General features: G+C 41.5%; 3 protein-coding genes across 3 annotated transcripts; 1 reads left to right on the forward strand and 2 right to left on the reverse strand.

Annotated features, from left to right (window-relative positions):
* Positions 1-3856: 3856 nt before the first annotated feature.
* Positions 3857-5327, forward strand: LOC121999818 (E3 ubiquitin-protein ligase PUB23-like). Its single transcript, XM_042554450.1, has one exon. The coding sequence runs from the start codon at positions 4002-4004 to the stop codon at positions 5241-5243; it is 1242 nt and encodes a 413-aa protein (XP_042410384.1). The 5' UTR covers positions 3857-4001; the 3' UTR covers positions 5244-5327.
* Positions 5328-9234: 3907 nt separating this feature from the next.
* Positions 9235-11112, reverse strand: LOC122000601 (putative UDP-rhamnose:rhamnosyltransferase 1). The gene has a single exon (XM_042554963.1). The coding sequence runs from the start codon at positions 10729-10731 to the stop codon at positions 9358-9360; it is 1374 nt and encodes a 457-aa protein (XP_042410897.1). The 5' UTR covers positions 10732-11112; the 3' UTR covers positions 9235-9357.
* Positions 11085-18703, reverse strand: LOC122000600 (pentatricopeptide repeat-containing protein At5g04810, chloroplastic-like). Its single transcript, XM_042554962.1, has 10 exons — positions 17775-18703; positions 17248-17375; positions 16764-16904; positions 16259-16345; positions 15585-15738; positions 14014-14073; positions 13490-13918; positions 13119-13414; positions 12562-12691; positions 11085-11814 (listed from the first exon to the last, which is right to left on the reverse strand). Exons 1-10 carry the CDS (start codon positions 18606-18608, stop codon positions 11404-11406), a joined length of 2670 nt encoding a protein of 889 aa, XP_042410896.1. The 5' UTR covers positions 18609-18703; the 3' UTR covers positions 11085-11403.
* Between the last annotated feature and the right edge of the window lie 1558 nt (positions 18704-20261).

The following is a 20261-nucleotide window of genomic DNA, read 5'->3' on the forward strand; positions in this document are numbered from 1 at the left end:
TCGCTCGCTTCCTGTGTAACGGTCGAATTTCAATTGATTGGCTAATCGATTGGGGAGGCTTGAATCGACCAGTCGATCAATTCAGAGCGCTTCTATGCTCTTTGGAAAACGCCTGAATCGATCGACCGATCGATTCAGACATTCTCGCGATCGTGCGAGAAAAACCGGCCCCCAATCGATCGACCGATCGATTGGATGTGCCCAATCGATCGCCCGATCGATTGGAGGTGCCCAATCGATCGGCTGATCGATTGGGAAGTGTTCTACGCCTGTGATAAAGGTTCTTAATCGATTGACCGATCAATTGGGCCGCTACTTGTTGCAGCACAGTGCCAATCGATTGGCTGATCGATTGAATCACTGTTCAATCAATCAGTTGATCGATTGGTCACCCCTTGACTTGCTTAAACCAAATCTAAGGTCCCCAAATCCAATATCCGGTCAACCGTGATTTGTTGGAACCTTATGCCTAGTATCCGATCTACCTTGATCTGTTATGACTTCTTCACCAAGTGTTCGGTCAATCCCTTTGACCCACTCGGACTTTTCTCCTTGTGTCAAGTGTCCGGTCAACCTTGACCCACTTGGACTTATCGTCTCGTGCTAAGTGTCCGGTCCTCCATGACCCACTTGGACTTCCACTAGATGTCCGATTACCCTTAACCCATTTGGATTCCCTCGTGCCAAGTATCAAGTCAATCCTTTGACCTACTTGGACTTCCCAACACTAGGTCTGTTCAACCGGTCGGTTAACTGGTTTACCGGTTTATCGGTTCCGGTTAATTCGATTTATCATGGTTTATGTAAAACTGATTAACCGACCGGTATTCTTACTGGTTCTACCGGTTCTGGTTGAATCGGTTCCGGTTGGTTAACGGGTTCCAACCGAAAACCGGTAAAGATTATTGGGCTTGGGTAAGTGGGCTTAGTCGGCTTGTGCGGCTTTAACTAAAGCCCAATTAAAACTTCTTAGAAAAAAACCCCACGTTGAGCGACCGCAAAAGCTAGACTTACTGGCGTTAATCGATCAGGTTGAATGCCACTCTGTTGCATCTCATTGAATAGATTAAGACATTAAGTGCAGAGTTAGCATCACCAGTTTGCTCATAGCCAGAAATGATAGAATTCCGGGTCACCAAATCTCTATCTACCATTCCCTTAAATACCTTCTGTGCTTCTTCCAAATGACCCAACTTCGCATACATGTCAATTAACGCATTAGACACAAACAAATCTGAATCCATACCGTGTTTGATGCAGTAAACGTGAATGCAAAGACCCAATAAAGGATTCTACAGGGGTGTGCAAACTGGCAGAATACTCGTCACAGACTCACAGTGACCTTATCCATGGGCAACCCGAGCATCATCATCCGCTCAAACAATTCAGTGACCGCCGCCGTCCTACCATTCTGACAAAGGCCGGAGAGCATCACATTCTAGCAACCCAAGTCTTTTATCTTCATTTCGTCGAACACCTTCCTGGCGTCGTCCGTGAACCCGAGCCTGGAGTACATATGGACGAAGGACGCGGAGACGAAAATGTTACACACAAAGCCAAGCTTGCAGGCCAGGGAATGAATCTGCTTCCCCCACTCCAAGTCCCAGCAGGCTTTGATGGTGACAGGGCAGGTGAAGGAATCACCGAATCGGGGCGGGCGGAAGGGGGAGGAGAGAGGATGAGACAGCGGAATCATGCGAGGGCATCTTTGAGGAAGCCGTGGTGGGCGTAGCACGCGATCATAGAGTTCCAGGTGATGGAGGTCTTGACGGGGGCGTGACGGAAGGCGAGGACGACGGAGGGGAGGTCGCCGAGGCGAGAGTAAAGGTTGAGAAGCTTGGTGACGAGGAAGGCGTCGCGGGCACGTCCAGAGACGAGGAGGAGGGCGTGGAGACTGGAGAGGTCGAGCGAGGCGAAGCGTGGCGCAGGAAACGAGGTGGCCGCTAAAGTCCACCATCTCGCTGGGGTCGCGTCATCCATGGACTGAACGGGGAAGAGGGCGGTGGGAGCGATTCAAAACCGTCGATGATGAATGAATGGAGTTCACCGAAGTCTTGCTTTATGAGTCGCGCGATAGCTTGTTAGTCGGTTTCGGTTTACCGGTTAAACCGATAAAATAAAATTCCAAATCGGAAATTGACCGGTAAACCGGTTAAAATCGGTTAACTGGTTAACTGGAACCGGTAAGCTACCGGTTACGATCCAATTTTCGGTTTCCCGATTTTTTTGCACAGCCCTACCCAACACCAGGTGTCAAGTCAACCTTGACCCATCTTGATTTCCACGTGTCTGGCTTCACTCATCAGGACTTTCACCTAGCTTCACTCACTAGGATTTTCATCTGCCTTCACTCACCATGATTTTTCTCTGTCTGACTTCACTCACTAGAACTTTCCATCTATTTGGCTTAACTCACTAGGACTTTCACCTAACTTCACTCATTAGGATTTTCCTCTACCTGGCTTCACTCACCAAGACTTTCACACTAGCCGACTTCACTCACCGTGATTTTCACCTGGCTTCACTCACCAGGACTTCCAACTGTCTAACCTCTAGTTAGAACTTTCTCAGTCAAGTATCCAGTTAGCCTTGACCTACTTGACTTTTTTTCACACCAATCTGGTCAAACACTGACCAGAGGAGAATTGGTCCAGCAATCTCCCCAATCGAACGATTACACCTGTAATCTCCACATATTGTCAAATATTGAAACCCAAATATTAAGACAGGCTTGAGACAACTCAAGCATAGTCAACTTGGTCAACCTTGACATAGGGGATATTGCACCAACAAGTACGATTTTTTTCCTACTTAATATAATTCGTCATAAATTTAGCACTATTTAAAAAAAATTTAGTATATTTTCTATTTAATTAAGTATCATTTATAAAAAAAATTCAGTATATTTTTCATCCAATTGAGATGAAAAGTATGTTAGATTCTAATTGAATGTATTGAATTTAAAAATAATTATATTCATTTTTTAATTTTTTATATTTAAAATATCGATAGTAATTACGTCAATATATTTAATTAGATAATCAAAATTAAAAAATTTTCTAATAAAGACTATATGTAAAATTATATTTACAAATAGGACTGCATACAAATTTTCTCTTATTTTGGACCATAAGAAAATCAAGTGATTGCCCTTCACTGCCAACTGTTTCTATGCATCAGAATATTTTTAATCGTTTGGATCACTGCAATCTCCACCCTTTCATACTTATCGCCCAACCAATAATTACAATCCAGCTGTCTAATTTATTATTAAAAAAAGTATATCCGGTAAATCCACGCGAGCCGCCGCAATTTTGTCGGCCAAAGTCAACGTGCTCGTGGTGGTCGGCACGGATGTCGTAACTAAACATTTAAAACGTATCGAAGAGTGGCTTTGACCGATCTCCCTTCATTTATATTTTGGCTTATCTTTCTGCCGGCTCACGTGGCGGCACCGTCGCCAAGGTTTCGCTCACGTGAAAAACAAATTTCAGAATTCGAAATAACCTCCTCTTTTATCAAAAATCCTAAAGGCATCCCCTTTTTTTGAAAAAAAAATAGTAAAAGAATTGTAAACAGTAAAAGCAGAATTACATTTCTGTATTTGGATAAAAAGCGAGGACTAATATTTCAAAATTTTAACCTTTTACCCCAAACTATTTCCGAATTCTGCATTTTACCTCCAAATCATTTATTAACTTCATAATCTGAAGAGCGACAAGTTTTGTCGACAGCAAGTGATCCGATTTCCGAAATTGTTAGGAGAAAAGTACAAGACACTGAACTATAGGGACTAGAATGGAAAGTAGCTTGGGAGAAATTAATGGAGTCCAATCCACGGCGGGGAGGCCGCTGGAATTCGAATCCGTCTTTTCTTCTTGCTCCACTTTTTTCTTTTTCTTTTTCTTACAGTGCATAAATCTCCAGCTGGTTCTTCAAATTGTAGATTAATCACTTTCGTACTTGATGATAAATTCAGAATTCTGATCTCGTTTTCAGCAATGGAGGAAGAAGCGCAAGTGCCGTCGTATTTCCTCTGCCCGATCTCTCTCCAACTCATGAAGGATCCGGTGACGCTCGCCACCGGCATCACCTACGACCGCGACAGCATCCAGAGATGGTGGCAGTTAGCCGGCGGTCGCCACAACACCTGTCCGGTCTCGAACCTGACCTTGCCGGACTCAGCTCAACTCACCCCCAACCTCACTCTGCTCCGCCTCATTCAAGTTTGGCTCGCCGCCGCCAACTCTGAGACTGGCGAGACGCCACTTCCGACGACCAAGATTTCCCCTGTCGACGCCGCCCACGTCGCCGAGCTTCTTGTCGACGCGGGGGAGCATCCGCTCCCCGCCCTTCGCCGGCTGCGGAGCATCGTCGCCGGAAGCGAGCACGGAAAGCGGTGCGTGGAGGAGGCCCCAGGGGTCGTTGACTTTCTCGCCTCCGTCATCGTCGGCGAGGAAAATGGGGACGGTTTCGAGTCGTCGAGGGTTTGCGACGAGGCGCTCGGCATTCTCCGCTCGATCCAGGTGGGCGAACGAGGACTCGCCGTTCTGGTCGCACGAAATCCGGGCATCGTCGAGTCGTTGACGGCGACCCTGAGACGCCGACGCGAAGAGCGCAACCGATCGCGAGACGACGCGGTGCATCTGCTGAATCAGATACTCGGCGCGCTCCCGCGCCATCGGCTGGCTTCCCTCGACGAGGAGCTCTTCCGCGAGGTGGTCCGCGCGCTTCAGGACCGAGTCTCCACGAAGGCGGCGCTGCACTTGCTCGTGTCTGCGAGCCGGAGCGGGCGGAACAGAGTAAAGGCTTCGCTCGCCGGCGCGGTCGGCGCGCTGGTGGAGATTCTGCTGGAAGAGCCGGAGCGGCGGCCGTGCGAGCTGGCGCTGGTGGCGATGGACCGGGCGTGCCGGTGCGCGGAAGGCCGCGCGGGGCTACTAGCGCATGCCGCGGGAGTGGCCGCGGTGGCGAAGAGGATGCTGTGCGCGCGGGTGTCGGAGACGGCGAGCGAGAGGGCGGTGAGCGTGCTATGGTCGGTGGCGCGGCACACGGCCACGCCGCGCGTGGTGCGGGAGATGATGCAGGTGGGGGCGGTGGGGAAGCTCTGCCTGGTGCTGCAGGCGGAGTACTCCGGCGAGAAGTCGAAGGAGAAGGCGAGGGACATCTTGAAGTGGCACGCGGCGGCGTGGAGGAGATCGCCTTGCCTCTCGCCTCACTTACAGATTTCATATCCAAGTTTGTAGCATGCCAATCTTAACGACAAACAAACAAACAGATCGTTTGTTTTCTGACATTATGATCAAATTCAGTTGCTTTGTTTTTTTTTTTCCCCTTGGTCGCAATTTCGCAACAGTACGAACATTTTTATAGTGATTTCTTGATAAATATTTATCTATCGATAATAAAAAAAATAAATTGAAATGGTATATACGATCCATTAATGAATAAACAGCTCCCCTTCGCATGATCTATAACTATAGTTGATGCGGTGATAAGGGGAGAAAGGTTCCACCTCGTGTCAGGATGGAGGTCAGTGTTATAGTGGGGTCAGTCAAGTTGATCAAATACGTCTAGACCACTCGTCGATCGGGTAACACGCTCGTCCGACCGGACGCTCGACGAGGTTCCGAGCTTCCGACGCTTAGAAAGACTGCTAGATATCTGCAAGAGCACGCCGAACGGGTAGCACGGTCGTGCGAACGGGATAAGGAAGATCAAATCCGAAATCATAACAGTTCGACGAGGTTCCGAACTTTCGACGCTCAGAAAGTTTGCTAGGTATCTGCAAGAGCACGCCGAGCGGCTTTCCCGCTCGGCCTTATATAGAGCTACAAAAATAGAGCGGATTTACGATCGAGCTATACAGAAATGGAAGGGCGGTCGAGCGGCCTCCCAGCTCGGCCAGAGAACACACTCAGCCGAACCGAGCGGCTATTCCACTTGGCCTAGTAAAAGACACGGCTAGCTGGATATTATCTTTTTGGGAACATGTGCCGCTGACAGGCGGCATGGTTGGCGGCTGGTTCAGATAGAAGATCGTACGACAGAACACTACAAAAAAAATACAATTTTATCGACGGGAAAAACTTTCCGTCGGTAAACATGCCTAATTAACCCTCTCGAGGCCGACCGTTTCTTTTCACGCGCGCGGACGACGACGATGAGGTAGGTTTTCCTCCGATCGGCCGTTAAGTCGAATCTCACTGTTTCTTTCGATTTTTCTCATTCCCCTTCCCTCGGTGGCGGGTTTGCCGCCCGGCAGCGGGCCGCTGGCCGCTATGGCGGGCGCTAGCGGGCCGCTGTGGCGACCGCCAACGGGCCGCTGTGGCGACCGCCAGCGGGCCGCTGGCCCCTGTGGTGGCCGTCGACCCCTGTGGCGGCCACCAGCGACCCGCTGGCCCCTGTGGCGGCCGCTAGCGGGCCGCTGGCCATTGTGCCGGCCGCTAGCGGGCCGCTGGCCGCTGTGACCACTGTGCCGGCCGCGAGCATCCCGCCAGCCGCCAACGGCCCGCTGGGCGCTGTGCCGGTTACTGGTGAGCCGGCTGTTCCAAACGCTGCCTTGGTGATCGTTGCTGTGTTGGATACTGCTGTGTCAGTAGTAATAGTTTATGCTTTGTACTTATTACTTTTTAGTAAAATTTTGTACTAAAGTGTTTTTATTTTGTAAACAGATAACATTTGCTGCTCTTCTCCGGTTGACCTACACATCTTCAGGTATATTTTAGTAAATCGTACTTGATATTATTTAGCATGGTTTAATTTAGATATATTCATATATTAATCTGTAACATAATATAGTTATTTCATTTGTAATGTCGTTGTACGTTAATATTTGTTAATTTTCAATTTATTAGTTTAAGGTCAAAATGTCTATGAACAATGTTTGGATGCACAATCGTTTGGAAAATGGGTTTATTAGAAATGATTTTATTGCTCAAGTTGAAAAATTTGTGAACTTTACTAAGAGTCATCCAGAATGTATGAATGGTGATGAGTTACGGTGTTCACGTAATCTTAAGAAATGTAGGAATAGAGTTTTTCGTGATGAGGATACCGTGAAGGTTCACATATGCAGAAATGATTTTGTACCAAATTACTATAATTGGTATTGTCACGGGGAGCATTATGTGTATGAATCAATTGGACCTTCTGGTGGGATGTCCTCTGCCACAACTTATACTGCTTCTGATATCTCAACTAATGATATTGCAATGCAGTCAATGGTTCACGATGCGATGAATGTTGCAGTTGATTATTCCAATATAGATGAAATATCAACACCTGAATATCAACAACTATATGAAATTTTAAAAGTAATATGTTCATTTAATTTCTAAATATTTTATTAATATATGTTTCAAGAGTCACGTTCGATTTTATTTAGATACTGGCTCTTCATATGATCATATGCTCATTTTTTTCAGGTATCATTTTATTATAAATAAAATTCGATATACATATATGCAAAAATATTTATTTATATATCAACATGATCATTTGATATTTATCTTTTGACAGGATTTCTAGCATTATCTTTCATTCTTGTATTATTTTGCGTACTCTGGACTATGGTATGTATTCTGTAACTTTGCACTATGGTATGTATTATTTTGACAGGATTTATATATGCATTATGGGTTATGATATTGTGATTGTTTAAGTGTCTATTATGTAAAAGTGATTGTTATATATATATATATATATATATATATATATATATATATATATATATATATATATATATATATATATATATATATAGATATATATATATATATATATATATATATATATATATATATATAAAGATATATATATAGATATATGATATGCTAGGCGACACTTCATGCATGACCGTGAGCGACGTGTCGACATGGCGTTGCCAGCTCAGTTCCCGAATCTCATAGAGGTTCCCCGACGCCAGATCGATATGCTGCGTGCGCAAGTCGCGCACTTTGCTGGCGCGCAACATATCAATCCTATATATATATATATATATATATATATATATATATATATATATATATATATATATATATATATATATATATATATATAATGTAAGTGTGAATTATATGTTTGTATGAAGTTGTATCAATGAAGTGTTAGAATACTATGATTGTTTAACTGTGGATTGTGTAAATGTGGTGCTTTAATTTATGTGTGGATTATATATGTTTGTGTGGATTGATTGTAATGGATTATATCTGTGATGGTTTGTATATTTGGAATTTGTATATATGGAAATTGCGAAAATAGACAGAATCTGGATTTTTTTTTAATTTACCGACGAAATACCGACAGAAATCAGAATCCGTCGGTAAATATCGAAAAATCTACCAACGGAAACACTTATTTCCATCGGTAGATCGATATATTACCGACAGAAATAGTTGTTTCCGTCGGTAATTACCGACGAAACAGGTGTTTCCGTCGGTAATTACCGACAGAAGATGGCTTCCGTCGATAGTTTATTCCCTGGCCAAAATCACTGTTCCGACAATGTTTCCGACGGAATTATGGTCCGTCGGTATATTATTACCGACAAAAGGTCCTATTTCCGTCGGTAATGGCCTTTCCGACAAATCGGTTACCGACAACTGTATTTCCGTCGTTAATCTGTCGATAACCTATTATACCGACGGAAGGCCGACGGATAATTCCGTCGGTAAAATTATTTTTTTTATAGTGGAAGCTTCCACTGTCACTTCAAAGATATGCTCGGCTCGTTAAGATATTGTGTCAGAGACACTTTATTGATACATCTTTTCAGGAAAGCTTTGGGAAGCATGCACACGCGCTACATGAACCCTATATAAAGGAGAAGTCCAAATTTCAGCGGAGGTAAGCAATAATCTACTGTTGCTGCTACTATTCGCTATTTTACTATGCTTCCACACATCGCCGGTGATTAACTTGAACGTCGGAAGATCATCCTCGAAGATCCCTTCCCTGATTCAGCATTGACATAATTATAATTACAGGATCTCGAGGAGTTAGCACACGATTAATCGGAACCACATTTCCTTCATCTCAACTATCAGACAGGATTGGACAGGATCAATACGAATTAATGAGATACGAATTAATGAGATTTGACTTTGTCATCGATCAGTAGGTTATCTACACGATTGGTTGTGGTAGCATTTGCAAAGTCTAAATTTGTGTTCGATTATCTACACGATTGGTTGTGGTAGCATTTGCGTAGTCAAAATTTATGTTGGAAAGAAAAAGTATTCAAAATAAAGATGATTTAAACTTTAAAGGCAGCCCGAACACGTGAATGTCATGCGTGTTTCTCTTCCTAAGTCAAGCACAACATTAACAGGTGTGTTTTTAATGAAGAGGATCGGCTTGCTATCGCCTCCGGTGGTCTTCTAGATGTTCGATGAATTGCCTCACACAGCGGTCGTTCGTCTCCTCGTCCCCAAAGAGCTTCCCGTACTCCTTCGCCTTCGCCCTCAATGCCTCTCCTTCTTCCTCCACCATCACCAGCCTCAAGGTCCTCGCGATCCCATCCGCCGTGAACGTTCCGTCGTCCTCTCTTCTCGGCACCTCCACGCCGACCCCTCTTCCCACGAGATCCCTCGCGTTCAGCCCTTGATCAAACATGAGCGGCAGCAGCGCCAGGGCGCGCCCGGAGGCGAGCCCCTCGACGATCGAATTCCACCCGGCGTGAGTCAAGAATCCGCCGACTGACTGGTGACGGAGGACACGGACCTGAGGCGCCCAGTCCATGCACACAAGCCCCCGCCCTTTGGTCCTCTCCATGAAGCCTTCCGGCAGCGTAGCGTGCGACCCCGCCGGCGCTCTCGCCGCCCAAACGAACGGCAGCGAGGATTGCTCCAGGCCGAGAGCGATCGCCTGCAACTGCCAATCCCTCAGCTTCACTTCGCTTCCGAACGCGGCGTAAACGACCGAGCCCGGGTTTAGCTCATCGAGCCATTGGCGGATTCCGCTCCATGTTCTGTTTTCGCTCTCCGCTTCCGGCGGCGAGGGAGGGAAAAATCCCAGCGGAATCACCGGCCGCTCGTGAAGCTTCCCGAGATGGTCGCACCACTCCTCTTCGTACTCTTTGCAGCTCCTGATGGCTATCAGCTGGCAATCTTGCATGGACTTGCCGAACCGGTAAGATTCCGACACGCCGGAGGCGTCCGGCACGGCCCCCGGCTCGAACAGCTCCCTTGCCTCGTACGGCTTGTAGAAGATGGTAGACTCGAAGGGGACCCACGCCGGCGGCTCCGCGAACTGCTCGGGCGTCGTCCTGGCGCCCTCGCCGCCCATCAGCGCCGACGGCGGTCCGAAGAAGGTGAGCACTGCGGCGTCGTAGAGGGAGACGAAGGCGCACGGCACGCCGAACTCCGCGGCTACCCGGGGCGCCCAGTAGGCTGCATAGTCGAAGAGGATCCAGTCGGGCGGCGTCCGGCGGAGGAGCGCAGATAGCTGGTGCTGGAAGGCGTCGAAGGCCTGGCGCAGATAGGGTCTGAGGTCGTCGGAGGGTAGGTCGATAGAAGCTTCGGCGCCGTGCGGAAGGTGTTCGATGGGGGGCACGCGGAGCTCGACGAAGCGGATGAGGGAGGATAGGTGGGGAGGAAGGACGGGGAGACGGCTGATGTTTTTAGGGGTGGCGAGGAAGGAGACGCGGTGGCCGTGCTGGGCGATGCGCTTGGCGAGCTCCGCGAAGGGAAGGAGGTGGCCGAGGGCGAGCCATGGGAGTATGACGATGTGCATGCCGCCGTCGAAGTCAAAGGGAGGGGAAGGAAGAATCTCCCATTCCTTAGTGGAGAAGATATAAGTAATGTCAAATCCTTAGTGAAGAAGACAAAGGTGCCATCTCACGGCTGATGCCTTCTCAAGATTTGTGTCAACAAGATTCTACTACTCTTGCTTGAGGGATAAGATAACAAAAAAACAGGTCAAAAATAACTTTTATATTAATTTTAATTACAATTATTTGTTGAATTCCATAACAACAATGGAGTCAGTTCAATCACTCTGTAAAGCTTGATGAGTAGAAGAGAAGGCTTGTCAGTTCTATATATAACCATATTAACATGCATTATATCTCAAAAGGAAATCAACCATTTCAGGTGTAATTCTAAATTATGAGCTAGCCATTTATCATTTAAAATGAAGTGTTAAACAAGATGAACAAGCTGATTAAAGTGTCACCTCAGCATGATCTTAATACGGAGGGGGGAAAAAAAGCTTCAGAAGAAAGGAACAAAAGAGAAAGATACTCACATGAAAGATGAGCACAACTTACTTCGAGCTAAGTTCCACATTGGTTCTGGCTGCAAGTTTGATCCTCTTGAAGCTCGATGGTCCTTCCAGAATCGACTCTATTTTTTCACATCGTATCAGCGCCGGCATTCAGCAATATCGATGCCGGCACAAAAACATTCAATCAGAAATCTCAGGGATCTCATGGGAAGTCCAGCTAGGAGGGAATGTTCTCTGCAAAACTTCTGTAAGTTCACCTCCAGTCCTCTCTATCTTGCGCAAGCACTTGGACCAGTGGATAGCAGTGTGTAAGTCGACAGTCAGGTCATTTTCTACCATTTCTTTACAAACACGCACAATGCCAGAACATATGTATTCTTCGGCCAAGGTTGTCCTTGACAAGAGAGAAGTTACGAGGCAATGGTATGCTGCCTTGTCGGGCTTCAAACCTGCTAATTTCATCTCTTCAAAGCATTTCAAAGCCTTTTCAGGAAGTGAAGCTCGTGCCCAACCTCTGATCAGGGTGGTGTATGTTTTAACATTAGGCCTCACCCTGGCAGACTCCATCTCTTCAAGTACTTTTGATGCTCTCTGTTCAAAGTAAAATGCAATCTGAGGATGAACAGGCTAACTAGCAAACACTAATTCAAACAGAAAATGAAAATAAGCCACATAAAAAATATATTTTTAAAAAATTATACCAACAACAACACATGGAAAATAATAATAATAATCTATTTTGATTCTCTCCCTCACATCTATTTTGCATCTTCATACTAAACCCAGGACCAAATCATCCTCAAGCAACTCCTCATATTGAAAACATGGAATCAGTTATCAGGGTTGACTCACAATGTTTTGAAGTTTTAGATCATCAGCTTTCCTTTAAAATATTGACTGGCAAGTGATTAGAAACCAAGCAATGAATATCATACTATCTGTTTTCTTGCTACAGTTTTAAAAAAATATTGAACTCTCTCTCTCTCTCTCTCTTAAATAGGTTGTCGTGCTTGGTGGGTCATTAAGTACACGCTGCTAAACTAAGCCGATATTTTCAGTTTGGTTTATTTTGGAAAAGAAAATACAATTTGGTGCATTCCCTGATAATTATAAACCAAACCAAATTGATAAAGTGAGCTTATGCTTATTCTAAGTTAATTATAGAGTTGTTAATTATCCTATGCCTCATTTTCATTTTGATAAAAAGCAACAATAGTTAGCTAATTATAATTATTTATGTGGTTACTCACGACAAACGCAAAACGAACCAATATCCTTCAATACCAATATAACTTAATTGAGGAAAGAATTGGCGTTAAGTAAAGGATAGTTGATTACCATCATATCACCAGCCTTGCAGCACGCATTTATTAAAGAAGTGTAGGTATGAATGTCCGGAGGAACTCCATCCTGCTTCATTTGATGCAACAAATCAGCAGCCTCCCAAACATCTCCTCTCCTGGCCCACCTGATGAATAAGACTAGTCAGGTCATTGAGGGGGAAATAATTTGAAATATGAACCAAGCCCAGAACACGAGGCAACGTTCAACAAAAAAATTTCAGCTCACACAGATACTTTCATAAAGATGAAGTATCTAAGAGTCTAGGGTTTCTGTAAATTATTTAGAACAGATTTCTCACAGTTAAGCACATGAAAAATTGTAACAAATGCACAAACACATACAACTATGTCTAGTAAGTTTTAACATTGTACAAAGAAATAGAAAAAAAAAAAAACCAAAACTCTAAGATATATACCTCTGAAATCCAAATCAAAACTTCCTCTAAAAACATCATGAATTGTCCACACATCAATATATTTTATTTTATTTAAAAAAAAAGTGAACAGACAAGGAAAACAAGTGTTAACAATAGGAAAAAGTTTAATTATTACCCATCTATTAATATATTGTAGACAAATGTGTTACGAGGTATCTTTTGAGCACTCATTTCTCTTGTGACTGCAAGAGCACTCTGCATTCTTCCAGATTTGCAACAAGCTTTCAGAAGTGCTTCATAGATGAAAGCATCAAGCTCTATGCCTGCCTCTTTGATTTTGGTAAAATATTCGAAAGCTTTACCAATATCACCATCAGAAGCATATCCTTGCATGATTGTAGTGTAGGTATGCTTGCTCGGTGTTATACCAGTTAGAGACATCTTATTAATTACTTCAACAGCTTTCTCCATCTGGAAAAGAATATGGTTAATCGCACAAATATAAATTATTAGCGTCAACCTTAAACCACAAAACATGACGACTACCTTGTGCTTTTGAACAAGGCCGTGAATAAGAACATTGTAAATTTCTACTGTTGGGACACATCCACTTCGCCTCATCAAATCAAAAATTTCCATAGCTCTTCTCATGTCACCTACTGCAGCAAAGGCATCTATGATAGGCAAAAATGTGCGAGTGGAAGGCCGATGCTTCCCTTTCTGCATTTCATGAACAACCTGAATGGCTCGATCAGTGTTACCCATCTTACTGAATGCACATATAATGTTATTATAGAGAACAACATCAGGTTTCAAGCCTGATTGAAGCATTTGCTCAAAAATGCTGAAAGCATTAGCATAGTCCTTTAACTGGATAAAGCCATTGATCAACATTGAGTATGTCTTGTGGTTGTGCACAATGCCGCTCAACTCCATCATTTTGCTAACCTCAAGGGCCTTGGAAACTTTACCAATCTGGAAAACAAGACATTAATCACATACACATTGTTTAAATTAATATTGCATTGGAAAAGGTTATATAAACAACAAATTGAAATAAATTTCTTTACCTTAGCATACAGATTAATAAGACACCCATAACTGATGATTGAAGGTTTAAATCCACATTCCTGCATAAAAACAACAAAAATCTGAGTCTTGCATAGTCGCAGTGTGCCTGTTGGGCCATAATTTAAAATTATTAGACAATGGCACTGCAGCCACTTTTGTTGTCAACTTAAGCAAGTAGGAAGCAAAAAGTTAATGCATCAAAAATGACTATAATACAATAGAAGTTTGGAATTAATATAAAAGATTCCGATCAAGGCTGTCTTCAATGTATAATACACAAAGAGAAAAATCATACTAAGTTAATATCGACAAGTTGGAAGACAACCAATAAATTCTCATTAGACTAGTTGAATCAAGTTAAAGGTGATTGTAAGTCAATCATGTTTGTTCTTGGAGTTCGAAATGACCTTCATTAAGGGGAGACGAAGTCCAGAAAAAGTTTTGCTTAACTAAAAAAAAATATATCGCCTATGATCATAATATATATATATATATATATATATATATATATATTGACATAATTCTTTCCCAGATTAAACCACGACTCAGATTCTTAAAAAAAAGAGTCTAGGATTTTTCAAAAAAATAAAATAATACTGCATTCCAAATTGCAAATATTTTGAGAATCATGGTTTCAAAACACATCAATCCAATAGGTATCTTAAAAAAGAAAATAAAATTTAATATTTAAGTTTTTATATTCTTTAAAAAATAAAAATTGTTTTGTTTCCCTTTAAAAAGCTAAGATCCAAGTTGAAACATTTCAAATAAAAACCATCCAACCAAGTTTAACAGGAAAGAATATTCAATTAAAAAAAAAAGATTCCAATTATCAAATAGTTGAACAGCTTACCACAACTCAATAGAAATTACTATCATGTTATGCAAATTCCATGTAACCTAGAACATCATCCTTGAGAAAGAATTCAACTCAAATGACTATGAAATCAAATCTTAATTCAATCGAGTTAATTTTTCTAAATTCATGTTGGCTCTAAGGTGTCGTGTATCCTTTTTCTAACACAAAGAAATCATTTTGTCAACCAAATAAATCTACAGTTAAAGTATGTACATTCTTGCAGTCTCTGCAAATGAAAATTGTAAAAATCATGAAATCTAGAAATAACATGGCTTCCAAATCCCCTGGTCCAAATGCACCCTAAAAATTGATATATGTTAGTATGTTTATCAGAAAACCATAAACAAGAAGATGTAGTGACATGACGATGATCACTTTTGATTATTACCTCTGGTTCCAAATGCTAGTGTCACTGTTTCCAGCCTCCTTTTCACAGTTACTAACCATATGCAAGTGAAGAAATAAAGGGAAACTAGTGATAATCAGGTTTCATTAACATCCTATAGGTTTTATACCATCGCAAGCTAGTTATTGTCAAATGGAACACACAGCTAGAGTATGGAGATGCCAGAGGAGCAACACATGGAACTGTAGCAAGAAATGCATGCAGATACAAGATATGTGAATTGACTCCAAATCTTCAGACCAAAAACAAGAAAAAAAATAAAAATTCCATGAATTAGAATACAAATATACAGGATGTTTTGTTACCTTAAGCCTATCAAACACAATTAAACATTTCTTCTCATCTCGAATATTGGTATAACCATCCATCATTGTGTGATATATGTTAATAGAAACATCTATTCCTTGTTCTTCCATTTCTCGAACCAAAACTTCAGCTTGAGACATATTGTCACTTTGACTGCACAAGGAAGTGGTTTGAGAAAATTACAAGTATCCCTATCTGATAAAGAACCAAAAAAAAAAAACAAATTTGATGTAATCTAAGATTTTCCATTATCTGGAATGAAGACAGAATTCTGCATGTCTTATTCATAAAGATATATTGTTTACAGGAAGTATATTCTGAAATGCCTACTATAAAGCTCCAAGGTAGAGTACTACTCAAGTTAAAAAGATGAGTATAGATCAGTGCCATCATGAAAAATAGCTTGATTATAAGATATACCACAATAAAATTCTGGCTAGCATACTTGAGGTTTAATATGAGTTACCGACATGCATTACTATGATTAGGCTATCCAACACACTAATCTGAGTGGTAATGGCATCTCAATCACGGCATAACTTTGAGAAAGCACATAACATGCATCAAGTAGTGAAATATAAGAAATCGAGTGATATTTTGAAATGGCAATCATTCCAAATAACAAACAGCAGTATCACAAAAGCCATATAAATCCATAAAAAAAAATACTAACCAATGTGCGTAAATGATGTTGCTGTATATTACGCCATTCAAGGAAGAAAACTTTTGCTTTGCCTCTTTGAAGTAGCTATCTGCAGATCTTCCAAAGTAGCAAAGAGGTCATTAGGGAAGATTTATTAGATCAAAAGTAACAAAGATGCATTAGACAGCACATAGGCAGATCTATGTCTCTTTAGTTTTTGACTGAGAAGTAAAAGAATTTTGTATCAGCCAAATCAAATCACAATCAACATTTACAAGTAGCCTGATAAAATCATGCATATCCCAGCTGATTAAACAAACATTACTTATATAATAATGGAGATGGTTGAGATGACAACATGGATTGCAAACTCAGGAATGCCATAGTCTCATATCAGTTTGGTTATGAATTCAAGCAAAACAAACAATGATTATATTCCTTAGCTTATAGCCTTTCCACATCAAACATATAACAAAAAAATGGTGGATTATAAAAGTTATTGACAAATACATGAATTATCGAAAGTAATACTCACTCAGCATCGAGGACTTTAGCAAACCCAGCAATAAGGATACTGTATGTTGCCATAGTCAACTCAACACCCTCAGTCTTCATTTCATCAACGCAAGACAAAGCCCCACGCATATCTCTGGCAACTGCATAAGCGTGAACAAGGCTGCATGAAATGAATTTACTTAAACACAAGAAATGAATGCTTAAATCAACTTGATCATTCATAATGCCAAAAGTAAAGTGTTCACAACGAACTATAGAACATGAGGAAAATACTAGAGAAGTTTCAGGCAATTATTCATTTCTTTGGGGAACAATTTTGAATTAGAAATCACTTGAAATTGTTCTCCTTTATTTTCCAATTCAGCATAGATATATCTAGCTATTTTCCAAATTGTTCTCCTTTATAGTTTTCACACTTTTATATTTTCACACTTTTTCAACAAAGTATTTACTACAAAAATCAACTAACACAGCATAAATATGATAATTGTATAATATGTTACCTTGTAAATATGCGTTCATCTGGTTCAATTCCTCTTGCTCTCATGCTCTCAAAAGTTGCTCGTGCATGATGTTTATCACCTCTTCTGGCATAATACTTGACCATCAAGCGATAATCTCCTAAAGAGGGCTGAATCATATAGGTTAATAACTCTCAAGTTTTGAGAATGTTATTTAGATGAGCAAAGTTATTTTAAATACTTATTTGGTAACAATGATCCTAGGGGTTGAAGATCCCTGGAATCTAAGGACAAAGAATTAATTCAGGCTTACCCATCAATAGCAAAGAGAGACAGTAATGTTTTAAGAGCCAAATACATGTCTAAACTCAAAACTCCTAATGCACATTGCTTCTTGTCGTTGATAATCTTCAACCTCAATGCAAAGAAAATTAATCTACCCTAAGATGATTGCTTTATATAAACTATGTCATCCACTAGAAGCATTTTCTATGCTGCGGAGGGGATTTTTTAGAATAACAAGGATAAAAGGGTCAAAAATAGTGGTACAGGGGAAGAGAGATTTGTACCTTCGGTATTTTATCAAACGCCGACACTACCGCTTGCCAATCCTCTGGCTTAGTGTCCAAAACCTTCACAAATCTATTGCTAGCATTCCCCCTCTCCACATGCCACTTCGACTTGTACTCCCTACGATCCGACCCTGCTACCCAGTTCATTTTCTCTTCCTTCCTCGCCCTCTGCTGACTCCCGTCGTCCAACCTTACAGTCAAAACCCTCCCATGGAACTCCACTCCGTCAAACTCCACCGCCCTGACAGCCGAATCCTCAGCAGTAGGACCACCGTATAACAGGAAACAATACCCCATATTGCGCTCCGGATCATCATGAGCCCTGATCAACTCGCATTTCTCCACGGGTCCGAATTGGCGGAAGAAATCGACGATCTCGTTCTTCTTGACCCATCGCGGCAGATTCCCCACAAAAATCTTTCCTTTAACACGATATTTGGCAGCGTCGGCCATGGAATCGGGATCAACAGCAGGCGAGGGGGGATCTTCGACATCGGAATCCGATGGCAGGGTTTCCACCGGAGGGGCCGGTGGAAGCGGCGGAGGAGGAGGTGGAGGAGAGAGCTTACTGGAAAGCCAGAGCTTCGGTGCCAAGGGGTTGGTGGTGGAAGGTTTAAGAGCGGTCGAAGGGGCGGTGTCAGGCTCAACAGGGGATGTTTGCCGGAATGGGGGGTTCAGGGGGCGGCGAATGGTGGAGGAGGATAGCGGCGCGGCGGCGGCTGCTGCAGCTTCCGGCGGTGGCTTATGGGAAGCGCGAGGGGAGAGGAGGACGGAGGGTTTGACAACGAGGGTCGTGGGAGAGAAGGAAGCGGGGACGAAAAGCAAATCCATCAGCGATTTGATTGGTTAAGGGAGTAGAATTTCATGGCTCAGCGATTTGGATTTGGAGAGGAAGAAGGGCGTCGAGCGAGGCCGCAGAAGATAACGGGAAAGATAAAGCGGGTGATTTTCATTTCACCCTAATGTTTATTTATTTTTGTAAGAAAGACCTCCTAAAATGTTTACATTAAAATATATTTTTTAATAATTGAAAAAAAAATATTATTTTAATCTCTGACTTTCGTCGTTCTCTATTCAAACTACTAATAAATCTCTGACAAATCTTAACTGTACTCTGAATAGGCTTAGAACATCTACCGTAGTTAAAATTCGAAGTGAACTCCTTCGTTACCATGTCTGTGCCACATTAAAAGTTAAAAATCTCATATCTTTTTTATTATTAAAAAAATCTCTCAACAATTTTTTCATGGGTTCCATACCTTTCATTATATATATTTCATTATCTCTTTTTCATATTTACATTTTATATAATTAAATTTTAATAAAATTTAAATTCATAAATTACTAACTATCCCAGGCTTTTTGTTTTTTTTAATTATTAAAAAAAAAAATGAAAAAACGAAGAAGCGGCTCCGCGGCGACGGAGCCGCTTCTTCGTTTTAATCAAAAAAACCTCCCTCCACTATGGGTGAGAGGTTTTTCACCAAGTCCACATCATAGTGGGAGCTCGGAAAGAGCTCTAACTGTGGATGCTCTAACCACTCGACGAATGTAACATCTTTGACAAATTCTTGCTTGAATTACAAAATCTTATTTGAGATATATTTATTTTTGATAATATTATGACTTAGTATGTGCGTATCATCGTCAAATTTGTTAAAGAGAGAAGGGTCGAAACATGAGAGAACTGAAATTGATGTATTTGTCCTTGAATTTTAAGTATAAATTAATTTCTAATTAATTTTTACCAATGCGAAATTATTTCTAAGTTATTTGACGATTGATTATAAATTGATTTCATAATTTATTTGTTAATATTTGAAATAATTTTGATGTAATCAACTAAATTCAATTAGGTCATGTTATATTTGATCCTTGTGTCTAACGGTCTGTTTGAGAGGAGGTGAGGGATGGGGAAGGAAGGGGAAATAAGGAGAAGGGAAACTTTGAACCTTGTTTGGGAAGGAGTGAGGGAAGGGAAGGAAAGGGAAGGTAAGTTTTAACTTTCGTTACCCATGAAAAGAAAGATTTTCTTACACCCCGAATTGGGGTGTAAGGAAGGGGAAGAAAAAATAAAAGATTTTTTATTCCAATTTAATCCATGTTCTTAATAGTTTAAGAAAATTTTCAATTTCTAATTTTGCTATATCGCCGGAGTCCAATTTCCTCATCTTCTTCACAGCTCACTTGCTGTCAGATCATCAGAGGAGGGGATCCGACACGTCTTCTAACTTAATTGAAGGGAGAAATTATTTTTGCCATCAAAAGTTAACAGGATATCCACTATTTTTAAATTTTGCCATCAAAATTTAATAAATTTTTAAAAAATAGGAATTCTCGTTATCAATGTTATCTTTCAATTTTTTTTATTATTCATTGTTTTGTTATGAATAGTATAAAAAATAAATTTTATTAAAAATAACTAATTTAAATGATAATATAAAAAATTAATTTTATTATTAAAAACATCTAATTTATATTTAT

The sequence above is a fragment of the Zingiber officinale genome, chromosome 7A, assembly GCF_018446385.1.
Source record: "Zingiber officinale cultivar Zhangliang chromosome 7A, Zo_v1.1, whole genome shotgun sequence".
Taxonomy (NCBI): Eukaryota; Viridiplantae; Streptophyta; class Magnoliopsida; order Zingiberales; family Zingiberaceae; genus Zingiber; species Zingiber officinale.